A 12,882-nucleotide genomic window follows, 5' to 3' on the forward strand; every position below is an offset into this window, starting at 1 on the left:
CAAAGAGATGCACATCCTTAAAAAGTGATGGCCACCAGAAACCAGATTGAAGTATTTTAAAAGAAGTTTTTTGACTACTGGCGTGGCCACCATATGAGGAGGAGTGACAATGGTGAAGAATACTACTTACCTCGCTTTCAGGGATGCATCTTCTAAAAACTCCATCCGAGCCTCTTTTGAAGAGGTAAGGCTCATCCCAATAATAGTGCTTGAGATCATGGAAGAATTTTTTTCTTTTGCTGGTAGTTCAAGTTAGGTGGTAGTACTACTGCTGCAAGAAAATTAACAAAATCTGCATACCAAGGTGTGTTAGCTTGTGCCAATAAGAAGAGTTGGTCATCCGGGAAGGAATCATCCAAAGGCAACTCATCCTCATTGGGTTCCCTAAGGCGGGACAGGTGATCAGCTACAACATTTTCAGTGCCTTTTTTATCCTTTATTTCAATGTCAAATTCTTGGAGGAGCAAAATCCATCGGATCAATCTTGGTTTGGCATCTTTCTTGTTTAACAAATATTTTATGGCCGAGTGATCTGTGTAAATAATGATTTTTGATCCTACCAAGTATGGCCTGAATTTGTCAATAGCATAGACTACTGCTAATAGTTCCTTCTCAGTTGTAGCGTAATTTACCTGTGCCTCATCAAGGGTCTTACTTGCGTAATAAATGGCGTGCATCTTCTTGTCTTTTCTTTGCCCTAACACAGCCCCAACTGCATAGTCACTTGCATCACACATTATTTCAAAAGGTAAATTCCAATCTGGTGGTTGTATGATTGGTGCAGTGACCAGGGCTTCTTTTAACCTGCAAAATGCTTTTAGACATGCATCATCAAACACAAAATTTGCATCCTTAAGGAGCAAGCTTGTTAGTGGCTTAGTGATTGAAGAAAAATCTTTAATGAAACGGCGGTAGAATCCCGCATGTCCTAGGAAGCTTCTAACTTCTTTGACCGAGGTAGGAGGAGACATTTTCTCAATAATTTCAATTTTTGCTTTATCTACCTCTATACCTCGTTCAGAGACTAAGTGTTCTAGGACAATTCCTTCTCTTACCATGAAGTGACATTTTTCCCAATTCAACACTAAGTTCACCTGTTCACATCTTTCCAAAACTTTTTCCAGGTTAGTCAAACAATTATCAAAACTAGATCCATGCACAGAAAAATCATCCATAAAAACTTCCATTATATTTTCAACAAAATCAGAAAAAATAGACATCATGCATCTTTGAAAGGTAGCGGGGGCATTGCAAAGACCAAAGGGCATTCTCCTATAGGCAAAGGTACCAAAGGGACATGTGAAAGTGGTTTTCTCTTGGTCATCAGGGTGAATGGGTATTTGGAAAAATCCAGAATAGCCATCTAAGTAACAAAAGTGTGAATGCTTAGCTAACCTTTCTAACATTTGGTCTATAAAGGGGAGTGGGAAGTGATCTTTACGGGTTGCTTTGTTAAGCTTCCTATAGTCAATGCACATCCTCCAACCGGTGACGGTTCTAGTTGCAATGGATTCATTTTTATCATTCTTAATGACTGTGAGACCACCCTTTTTAGGTACTACTTGAACTGGGCTAACCCATTTGGAATCAGAAATTGGATAGATGACACCTGCATCTAGGAGCTTTAAGACTTCTTTTTTCACAACTTCTTTCATGTTAGGATTTAGTCTTCTTTGGTGTTCAACGGAGGGCTTATAGTCCTCTTCAAGCAATATCCTATGTGTACACAATGAGGGATTTATTCCTTTAATGTCATCAATGGTGTAACCTATGGCTTTAGGGTATTTCTTGAGAACATAAAGCAATTTTTCAGTTTCTACCTCATTCAAGCTTGCGTTCACAATAACAGGGTAGGTTGAGTTAGGGCCTAAGAATTCATACCTCAAGCTTGGTGGGAGTGGTTTGGCGCCTCTTTTGGTAGAGGGGCTGCTTCTTCTTTCATTAATTCTTCCATGCCCAAACCTTCCATGGGAGGGTTTTCATTCAATAGCTCCTCGTAGGCTTTGGCATCTCCTTCTAGCTTTGTACCTGCATCACCAACCAAGCATACTTCCAAACCATCATGTGTAGTTGATGCTAAGGAGCATTCTTTCACACAACGGTCAATTATATCTAACATGCAACAAGAATCTTTAATGGAGGGATTTTTCATAAGTTTAGCAAGTTCAAATTCAACAGTATCTCCACCAACATTAAATTCCAATTTCCCATGTTTAACATCAATTATAGCCCCTGCGGTAGCAAGGAAGGGCCTTCCCAAAAGTATGGGTACTTGGTTATCCTCCTCTATTTCCATCACAACAAAGTCCGTAGGGACGTAGATTTCTCCTACCTTGACAGGGACATCCTCTATGATTCCAGCTGGATATTTAAGGGAACGGTCTGCTAATTGTAGGGTCATCCTAGTTGACTTAAGCTCTCCCAATCCCAATCTCTCATAAAGAGATAAAGGCATCAAACTGACACTGGCTCCTAAGTCACACATTGCTCTCTTTACTACTTCAGACCCTATGACACAAGGTATTGAGAAACTTCCTGGATCCTTAAGCTTGGGAGGCAACTTATTTTGGATGATGGCACTACATTCCTCCGTAAGGTTCACCGTTTCACTTTCCTCAATCTTTCTCTTTTTTGAAAGAATTTCTTTTAAAAATTTAGCATAGGTGGGCATTTGAGTTAGGACATCGGTGAAGGGAACATCAATGTAGATTTTATTCATCATTTCAATGAACTTTTTAAATTGCTCATCAAGCTTAGACTTGGCAAATCTTTGAGGGAAAGGAATCTTTGGTTTAAAAGGAGGCGGTGTAACTTCCTCTTTTTGTGGTTTCTCACTTTCTTCTTTAGCCATCTCACCTTGCGGTTCACTAGTCTCTTCCTCACTAGGCTTGACTCTTAAGGGGTCTTCTAATTGTTTACCACTCCTAAGTGTAACGGCGTTCATTCTAGGTTGGCAAAATTGAACAACTAGAGAGAGCTGAGCCTCTAAGACCTTATTGTGAGAGAAGATAAAGTCTACTTTTGATGTAAGTGAAACAAAAGAGTCATTCAAAAGTCTAGTTTGATTTGCAAGCTCTTTGAGCTGCTCGGTTTGGTTAAGAAGATAATTTTCCATTAGAAGTTCAAGATTAGACTTTTGAATAACCTTTTGGTCATTAGCATATCTTGGTGGTGTTGTTCCTTGAACCAAGGGATTTTCATTAGGGCTTTGGTCAAAACTTACCCCTTGGTTGTTTTGAATAAAGTTTATTTTCTCAACACTACCTAGTTTGCATTCACTACATGTTTTACAAGGGGATGTAGGAGTAGTATCACTAACATTAAGTTTTTCAAATTTGTGGGTTAGTGCATCAATCCTAGAAGCAAGGTGGTCATAGTTAGAGACTTCGTACATACCTGCCCTCTTTTTGGAGGGTGAAGACTTTGTAGCGAGTTCTTCATCAGTCCATAGAAAGAGATTTCGAGCCATGTCTTCGATCAATGCATAGGCTGTTTCGAAGTTTTTGTTCATTAGAGCACCACCTGCAGCTGTATCAACAAAGGTTTTAGTAGCATGAGATAAACCATTGTAAAAAGTGTGGATGATCAACCATTCTTCTAGTCCATGGAGGGGGCAAAGTTTAAGCATGTCCTTAAAACGTCCCCATGAATCATGAAGAGATTCCCCTTCTTTTTGAGTAAATTGAAAAAGCTTTGCCCTTAGTTGGCCGATTTTTGATGGGGGGAGGAAACGGATGAGAAATTCACGCTTCAATTGGTCCCATGAAGTGATGGAACCAACTCTTAGGGAATGGAACCAATTGAGAGCCTTGTCCTTTAGAGAAAAAGGGAAGAGATGTAGTCTCAAGGTTTCTTGGTTTTTCTTATATGTTACGGTGAGCCGCCAAAAGGTTGAGATATGGAGATTGGGATCCTCATCGGGGGATCCCGAAAAATAATTTTGCTGCACCATCTTAAGTTGGGCAGGCTTAATTTCAAAATCTTCATCTTCAACCGTTGGATACACAATAATAGCATATGGCTCTTCCATTGAAGGAGTCACGTATTCCTTAAGAGCACGTCTTTCAGCCATGTTGGTATTATTTTTATGCTTTCCAAGAAGTTAATGATGAAGAAAAATAAAAATAAAAACAGAAAAAGAAAGAGAAGAAGAGAGAATTCTAATCACTAAGAAAAAGCTAATTAAATTAGTTAACTCCCCGGCAACGGCGCCAAAAACTTGATAGGGCCAAACCGCAAGTGCACGGCCTATCGAAGTAATAGTAGTAAGTAGAGTTATCGTTCCGCTAGGGAGTTGTTCAACTTAATCAACTTTTAATGAATGATTAGAGGAGAGAAAATTGATAAGAAAGAGTTTGATTGCTGAAGGTAAAAACAATAATAATAAAGGGCCTTAGGATCATTGGTTCGTCTTAATAACTAATCCTTCACTAGACAAAACCTAAACGTCTAATTTCATGATTTACACACTAATTTCTAAAGACCGGTTTCCCTTAGCCCCTCACCTTTCCGATGAAAGTCCGGTGAGAGTTTACTTCTAGCAACCAAGCCTATTTCGCTGACATGATTACTAGAAGATGCATAGAGGATTGAAACTACTCTTTGTCTCAATAATTGCAAAGACTATTTCACTGTTTTGCAATTATTGTCTAGATTCACTTGTTCCAACATCAAGACTCCGCTCTCGCTTTATGAATTGATGTTTGGGATGATGGATTAACGATTATCAAACCCTCCGCTTTCGCTTCCACAGTTTGATAATTGTTAATCCACGTTAAGACGGTGAATCTAGATTAGGAATTAGGGTTACATAGAAATTAGGGTTTAGACATGTTTTGTTTAGGATTGAGTCATTAGACTCCCCAATAATCCTAAGACTAAGAAGTCTACTCACTCATGTTCATCGTAGACATGGGGGAAGAAGAGAGAAAATGACAGTAAAGTAAATTGCGAAGAAAGTAAAAAGGAAAATAAAGACTTTTATTAAAATAGCAATTGAAATAAACAAAGTAAAGCATGATTGTTTATGGTGGAGAGCTACTCTATTTATAGCTTTACATTCGACTTAGAAACTAAGCAACTAAAAGGATAAAACGGTAAAGCTGCAATAGGGTAACTTGGGCTTGAAGAAAAGCAGCAAAACAGGTCCTGGGATCGGGCACGGCCGTGCCACATGTTGGCACGGGCCGTGCCAAGCTTCTGGTAGGGGGAATCGTATTTTTGCCCCGTATCTTCGTATTCTTGCGCTGTATTTTGCTCCAGTCCTCTTTCTTTTGCTCCAAGGCACCTTCCACCATATATTTATTCCTAAAATAAAATAAAAGACAATTTGAAGTAAAATATTCTAAACTAAAATAAAATGCAATAAAATAAAATCAAATCTAAAATAAAACTAAACTAAATAAGGCAATAAATAATACTATCTATGACTCATCAAATACTAGTACTCATTTAAAGAAAATCTCGGTTACCAAAATAATAAAGCTAATTTTATAACCACTTTCCAAGACTGAGAAATGAGAAGACTTCTCATACATGCTTTTAATTTTATATTACTCCTATATACTAGTTCTAGTAAATTGCAATGTACTCTAGTCCACTAGTTATCAAAAAGCATGTGTGTATCCATAAAATAAAAGCCTGCCATTCTGCAGATTTCAGTCACTAGTCACACTTGTTATTCAACGTTTCAATAGCTAAATTATCATATCGGTCGGTTCGGTTACCAATAGAATTAATTTATGGAAACCGAGTTCGTCCGCCAACACCCGTTTCAACCTGTTTACAACAAACCGATAACCCGGTGACCCGATTCAACCCACCCGAAAGCCTGCTTTTGAGTGCGGGTTTCTCGGTTTGCGGTCGGGTCTTGCTGATCTGCTCACCCCTAGATATGTGCGAAGCATGGATGCACCATCTTCTAGTCTTTCACAAATGCAAAGAACCAAAAAACAACAGATTTTTTAAATTAATTAAAAGCCATAATTTCCAGTTCCACCTCTCTCACACAAATTAAATAATTTTAATTCCCAAAATGCCATTGAACCCAACTCAATTCAAGCACTTCACACAAACTCAATTCAAGGACAATTTAGTCAATTCTTACTTCTCAAAACCTGACAGGGGGTGTAAGTTTGTAACATAGAATCATGGGGGTGCAACTAGAAGTTTTCAGTAGATAGATATACTCAAACACTGACACCAACAAAACAACCAATAGAATCCATTGTGTTCTTCTTCCTTCCTCGTCCACCACAAGATTCCACTTCTTGAGTTCTACACAATTTTCTGTAACACCCATTTTCACATTCAATCATTTCTCTGAAAAATTCTTTATCTTTTACATTTTCAAGCTCCAATTTTTTTGTTGAATTCTGTGAAATAATTCAGTTTATACAACACTAGATGCTTTTATGAATATATAGATTTGATTTTGAATAGAAATGGCTTTTTTTTCTTTACCTTGTTGTACTGGGTCATTTTTGACACCAAATAGGTTAAAAATTAGGAATTTTAGGGTTTATAGAGGTTTATGCACTTCAATGAAGTTTAAGTTTAATCAATGCTATAATTTTGAAAATGGGTTTTTATGGAATAAGAAATTTGAGTATTATGGTAGAAAAAGTAGAAATTTTTCATTGAGGTTTCAACAAAATGGTGTTGGTAATGAAACTGAGCCACTTGTTAGTAGTAGAAGTAGGGATGATAAGAAGAGTGATTATGGTAAAGGGGGGAGTGGTAATAGGTTGAAGAAGAGATTTTCGTTGAGATTGCGGCCGAGGTTACGGTTATTGGTTATGAAGATGAAAAGGGCTTCTGTTGAATCTGTTTTAAATGAGGTTGAAGTGTTTGTTAGGAAGAATATTAGGACGGTGGCGTTTGCTACATCGTTTTCGATTGTGTTTACACTTTGTTTTTTGTTTTTGAAGTTTACTTCACTTCGGCCAGTGAAAATTGTTCCGTATTCGGACTTGATTGCGAGTCTTCGAAATGGGAATGTGGAGAAAGTTTTAGTTGAAGAGGGGTCTCGGCGTATATATTATAATACGGTGTCTGAGAATGTTGAAAATGATAAGGTTTCTGATGAAGAAGAGTCACAACAAGTAGTAGATGTTTCGATGGATAAGGATATAGACAAGGTTGTGAGTGAGAATGCTGTAAGATCTGGTGGAATTCCTGCATTGAATAAATTGAAGAAATTCTCTAAGAGACGAGGTTCGATTCCTGAGTGGCAGTATTCCACGAGAAAAATAGATCATGACGAAAAATTCCTTCTTAGTTTGATGAGGGAAAAGGGGGTTACGTTTAGCTCGGCTCCTCAATCTGTGTTAGCGGCGATGAGGAGTACTTTGATAACTGTGATCACACTGTGGATACCTTTGATTCCTTTGATGTGGCTTATATATCGTCAACTTTCTGCTGCTAGTCCAGCTAAGAAGCGGAAACCTAATAGTCAGACAGTTGGATTTGAAGATGTTCAAGGTGTTGATTCTGCAAAAGTAGAGCTCATGGAGGTAACAATCTCATCTTTTAGGTAGTATTCATGATAGTCATCTAACATATAGAAGTGATTTTTTCTGTTTTGCCAATGATATTTATCTCATCAGGAGTTTCTAGTATTTCGTTAACTGGTACAAACTTTTATTCTTATGCGGTAATTTAGATGTTATCTTGATGTGTTGAAGATGTAATTTGTCTTTTTGAATGGTGAAGTAAGACCTTTTGGTAACATACAAAGATGGAAAATAAAATAAGTATAGTTTTTCCATGGGATTATAATCAGTGGTAGATTTTAGCTTTTGGCACGGTACCAAAACATAAAAGCTTTGAGTATCAGAAGTAAAGAAAGTTCAACTAACTTCTTGGTTTAGGATTTTTGAGATGTGACATTGGTTATACTGTGTTATAATTACTTATAACCATATTCGGAATTTTTTATCTCAGAAAAATAATTATGTTCAAATCCATTTGACTATCTATCTAGATAAACAAAAAATGTATCATGTTGAACAACATTCATTCTTTCTCTGTCTAAAAATTGAAAAGTAAATCATATATTCCCGAGGCTCTGATATGTCAGATCTTTGAATCACAAAATGTCAGGAGTTATGTTGTTATTGATCTTATTCACTTAATTGTTTACATCTAGGATTAGCTCATACCCTTGCTTTTGTGGTACCAAAGGTACAATTAAACAATTAGAGTATTATATAGGGGGTGGCGTTTAAGGTACACAGCTTAAGTTTTGTGTATCAATATACAAATGGTTGATTACCATTGCTAATCACGATTCTTAGCGTGTATTGGTCTACCTCTGAACCGCTTTGTGTTTTGCACCGTCACTGAAATACTATGCTCCAACACTTTTCTCTTATTTTATACTACCTCCGTTTCAAAATACATGTCCATTTTGAAGAAATTGCAGTAACCAAGAAACTAAATAAATTTTGTTACTTTTGATGAAATTATATGTGTATTTTCTATAATACCCTTAACCATTTATTATTTCATTATATTTTTTCTCTCTCTGCAATAAATATGCAAGGGTATTATTGAAAATACACTAATTAATGTTGCATTGAAACTTGAAAGAGACAAGTATTGTGAAACAAAATTATTCTTCAAAATGGACAAGTATTATGAAACGGAGGGAGTATAACCTCTCCCCTGTTTTATGAGATTCAGTTTAATCATTATGCTTCGGCCAACCAACAACCCAATGGGAAACACAGCCAAGTGGCCCACCTTAAGGCTGGCCTCTTGGAGTGTTCTGCCCATCTGTCCTGCCACCGTAACTTTAATTTTTGACCATTTGTGTACTGCTACGCAACTTAAGTTGCGTACTGTAAACCTCACCTATATAGGGGTGCTCATAAATCAATATAATCTAATAAAATTAGGAATTCGATTATAAAGTAGACAACTGAATAAACCAAAATCAACAAACTGAAAAACTCTTTTTTTAATAGATTGTATTTTGAATTTGATTTCAAAATCCTATCAAAACCAAATTAAACTTGTGTGTGTCATATCTATAGAACTAACGTAAATCTTAAACTTATTTATGAAAAATATATTTGAATGAAGATAGAGTTTTTAGTAAACATATGAATATTTACATGAGTAAAGATAACTCATTACACTAGTGACTGAGATATTTGATACTTTTAACTATTTTCAGTATATTTATTATATATTTTACTTATATTTATTTGATCCTTCCTCGGAAGAAAAAAGTAAAGACTTAAACCGAGACAAGGATCCAATTCAAACTGCTATAGATTGGATTAGAGTGAACCGGTTGAGTGATAAAATTACAAAAAGATGAGAGATATGCTAAATGTTGTATTTTAAAAGGGTATAGTACATGTGGCATTTAGATGCATTGTCACTGAAATAAACCCAATTGCATCAAAATTTTGTAGTTTGAAATGTTTTATGTCCGTGTTGTATTCATTGAATGATTTCCAATCTGTATTGCTTTTATATTTGACCGTTTCTTTGAATTGTGACTATTGGAAAATAAATTTCCCTTAAAACTATAGCGAGTTGAAAAAGATTTGACCTCATGCCTTTACGTTTTCATCATTTCTAATTTTGGTTGAACTTCTTTGTCAATAGCTAATCAACTTTATTGTTCTCCGTATATTGACACTGTCCCTGATTTGTAGATAGTTTCATGTCTGCAAGGGGATCTTAATTACCAAAAGGTAGGGGCAAAGCTACCTAGAGGAGTGTTGCTTGTCGGTCCTCCAGGAACTGGCAAGACATTACTTGCACGTGCAATAGCGGGGGAAGCAGGTGTACCCTTTTTCACAGTATCTGCCAGTGAGTTCGTTGAAATGTTTGTCGGAAGAGGTGCTGCTAGAGTCAGAGACCTTTTTAGTACAGCAAGGAAATTTGCACCATCAATCATATTCATTGATGAACTTGATGCGGTTGGTGGCAAGCGTGGAAGAAGCTTCAATGATGAACGGGACCAAACGCTCAATCAGGCAAGTTTAGTCATCATTTTGTATTTCTTTTCTAGCAACAATTGATTGAACTCATGGTTATCAATATCTTAAGATGCATGTGGTCGTATCTTGATTCAATACTAAACATAAACCTCTTTTAAACTTAATGTAGCCAACCACTTTTTTTTTGTCAACTTTGTATAACCAATCAATTTTCTATGTCATTTGATTTATGATTTGAATCTTGGAATTACTGTAAACTTTGCATATGATATATCAGCTTATAATTTTTAATTAAAAATGACATGTTTTTATTAGTAATGTATTCTATGATTCATAATAGATTTGATTCAGGATTTGAAAAATAGGCCTTCTGATTCATGATTTGAATCTCGATTTGATAACCATTGTCAAACAATTTAGATGTCCAGTTTTTTTTATCAAATTATTTCATAGCATTAAACTTTAGTATATACTGTCTACATGGAAAATAAATATTCAACGTGTTCATTGGAATTTAAGTAAAATAATTCATGTGCTCTCAATAGCTGTTATTTCCTCTAAGCTGACCTTTAAAGAATTTTTCGTTGATGTAGTTGCTGACCGAAATGGATGGATTTGAATCAGAAATGAGAGTGGTTGTCATTGCAGCAACTAACCGGCCAGAAGCCTTGGATCCAGCCCTGTGTCGTCCCGGTCGTTTCTCGAGGAAAGTATTTGTAGGGGAACCTGACGAAGAAGGAAGGAGAAAGATATTAGCTGTGCATTTGAGAGGAGTTCCTTTGGAGGAGGATGCTAACATCATATGTCATTTAATTGCCACAGTTACTGATGGTCTCGTAGGTGCTGATCTTGCAAACATCGTCAATGAATCCGCTTTGCTCGCTGCTCGAAGAGGTATAAGAACAACTTAACATTTTTTATAGTTACTATAGCACTTTTGTCTATCTAATATGTACTGAATATAATTTGACCGTATATTATTAACTTGGGTGACGCTTAATTCTATATAAATTGAGTTTTGGAGTGTTTGAATAAACATAATTATATGCTTACATGATAAGCATTTACGTATAACTTGTTTCTAAAATCAAAGAGTGTATGAAGGTAAACTCTATATAAGCTCTCTGAGCTGATTTTATATGCTATCTGGGAAGCTTATGAAAGTAAGTTCAAAACAACTTTATGAGCATGTCTTAAGCTTACTTTTATAAGCTCTCTGAAGTAGTTATATCTAAGGGGACTGTTTGAATTGATGTATTTGAGTTAACTATGGCACAAGCAGTTGTGAGGCTATTTTGGAGAGCTTATGAAAACATCTTATGACATGTCCATAAGCTCTTTAGAATAACATTAAAACATCTTATTGGTTATATGAAAACAATTATACTTTACCTTATCTTTTGTAATAGAAATTGATTGTACATAAAGCACTTATATGAAAGCATTTATGATATAAGCGGTAAATTAAATCGTTTTTCCAAACCATGCCTAAGTGCTTATGTGACATGATAAATACAAATAAGCTCTTCCACATTCACTCTTAGTTGGCCATTAGCCTCCCTACAGACACCCCTGCTGCTTCCCTCTGCCTTCATTGACTTTTCACCTTCACATTAAATGATGATATTTATATATATTTAAGTCATTTTGAATTGCACGAACAATATTTCATATGAATCCATATTTGCACTCTGCAGGTAGTGAAACTGTGGCAAGGGAAGATATAATGGAAGCTATTGAAAGAGCAAAGTTTGGAATCAATGATAAGCAACTAAGGTCTAGTAAAATAAGCAAGGAGCTTGGTAAGCTGTTCCCTTGGATGCCATCATTGATGGGAAGAAGTGATAGGAAACAAGATGACATACAAGGACCATTAGGTTATCAATCATTGAATTCATGATTTGGTTTTCCTGTCAAATTTACTTGTACAATTTTTTCCTTTTCATTGTTCACACTTATTTCCTTGTATGCAAACAATTTTTTTCACGTTTTATATGATGTAAGATAGAAAAAGTTGTCCACAAAAAATGAGAAGCCGTTGTATTTGTTTACAGGTTAAATATGTTATGTACCTATAAAATGAATTAGTTTTGATTTTGGTCTCTGTAAAATATATATTTGTTCTATTTTTTATCACTACAAAATTTGAAAGGATTGATTATTTTTAGTCCCTTCCATTGAGTTATATTTGTCTACTACTTATGTGTCTAACGAGTATTTGTAAACTTTTTCTTTTACATACACCAAAATTGGAATTTGCATATTTGTCTATGGTTAAAACAATTTCCTCAGCTGATAGGTACATTGTAATATACAAAGGATCGGAGTTCGAACCACAAGCTCTTATTGTGTCGAACCTTAAGCTCAAGCTCTTATTGTGTCGAAGCTATTTTGTGAATAAATGATAAAAAAGAGTTGTATTTGCCTATCGTAATGCATGACTACTTAAGTTAACCTAGGGATTCACTTCAAATGCGTGTTTTCACTATTGCCGCGATAATGGTAGGAGTGAAATTCTAGTTATTGAGTGAAGAACAATATTTTCTTTTTTTTTCACAATATTTTCTTTTTTTTTCTGAAGGAAGTAAATCGTAATGCATGACTACTTAAGTTAACCTAGGGATTCACTTCAAATACGTGTTTTCACTATTGCCGCGATAATGGTAGGAGTGAAATTCTAGTTATTGAGTGATAAGTAAAGAACAATATTTTCTTTTTTTTTCTGAAGGAAGTAAAGAACAATATTTTCAAATTTAAGAAAAAAGTTGTTCATAACTTATTAAATTTATTAAGTATTTTTCAGTAAAAAAACTTATAATAACTTTTTTCAGTAAAAAAACTTAAAATAACTAAATAACTACTTAAATTTTGCCGCGATAATGGTAGGAGTGAAATTCTAGTTATTGAGTGATAAGTAAAGAAC

The 12,882-nt window shown here is 35.5% G+C and overlaps 2 protein-coding genes and 1 non-coding gene across 3 annotated transcripts; 2 read left to right on the plus strand and 1 right to left on the minus strand.

Moving 5' to 3' along the window:
• Window positions 1–1,882: 1,882 nt before the first annotated feature.
• On the minus strand, window positions 1,883–4,072 carry LOC146912888 (uncharacterized). The gene is made up of 2 exons (XM_085720797.1): window positions 3,423–4,072; window positions 1,883–3,278 (listed from the first exon to the last, which is right to left on the minus strand). The coding sequence occupies exons 1-2, from the start codon at window positions 4,070–4,072 to the stop codon at window positions 1,883–1,885; spliced, it is 2,046 nt and encodes a 681-aa protein (XP_085576923.1).
• On the plus strand, window positions 3,600–3,706 carry LOC146912889 (small nucleolar RNA R71). Its single transcript, XR_015017199.1, has one exon. It is a non-coding gene; the product is annotated as a small nucleolar RNA R71 (small nucleolar RNA).
• A 2,139-nt stretch (window positions 4,073–6,211) lies between the features above and the next one.
• Window positions 6,212–12,070, plus strand: LOC146912890 (putative inactive ATP-dependent zinc metalloprotease FTSHI 3, chloroplastic). The gene is made up of 4 exons (XM_085716221.1): window positions 6,212–7,514; window positions 9,672–9,995; window positions 10,553–10,853; window positions 11,657–12,070. Exons 1-4 carry the CDS (start codon window positions 6,444–6,446, stop codon window positions 11,857–11,859), a joined length of 1,899 nt encoding a protein of 632 aa, XP_085572347.1. The 5' UTR covers window positions 6,212–6,443; the 3' UTR covers window positions 11,860–12,070.
• Window positions 12,071–12,882: the final 812 nt, after the last annotated feature.

Source organism: Medicago sativa, chromosome 6 (genome assembly GCF_051527215.1).
Source record: "Medicago sativa cultivar Bolivia chromosome 6, Bolivia_mono, whole genome shotgun sequence".
Lineage (NCBI taxonomy): Eukaryota > Viridiplantae > Streptophyta > Magnoliopsida > Fabales > Fabaceae > Medicago > Medicago sativa.

What these genes read in the sequence shown, in the direction of transcription:
- LOC146912888 (XM_085720797.1), bottom strand. Translation starts at nt 4,072, where the DNA reads ATGGCTGAAAGACGTGCTCTTAAGGAATACGTGACTCCTTCAATGGAA. An exon ending in GATGAAGAACTCGCTACAAA is followed by an intron (nt 3,279 to 3,422) that starts GTCTTCACCCTC and finishes TAAAACATGTAG; the next exon opens with TGAATGCAAACTAGGTAGTG.
- LOC146912890 (XM_085716221.1), top strand. Translation starts at nt 6,444, where the DNA reads ATGGCTTTTTTTTCTTTACCTTGTTGTACTGGGTCATTTTTGACACCA. An exon ending in CAAAAGTAGAGCTCATGGAG is followed by an intron (nt 7,515 to 9,671) that starts GTAACAATCTCA and finishes CCTGATTTGTAG; the next exon opens with ATAGTTTCATGTCTGCAAGG. An exon ending in GGGACCAAACGCTCAATCAG is followed by an intron (nt 9,996 to 10,552) that starts GCAAGTTTAGTC and finishes TCGTTGATGTAG; the next exon opens with TTGCTGACCGAAATGGATGG.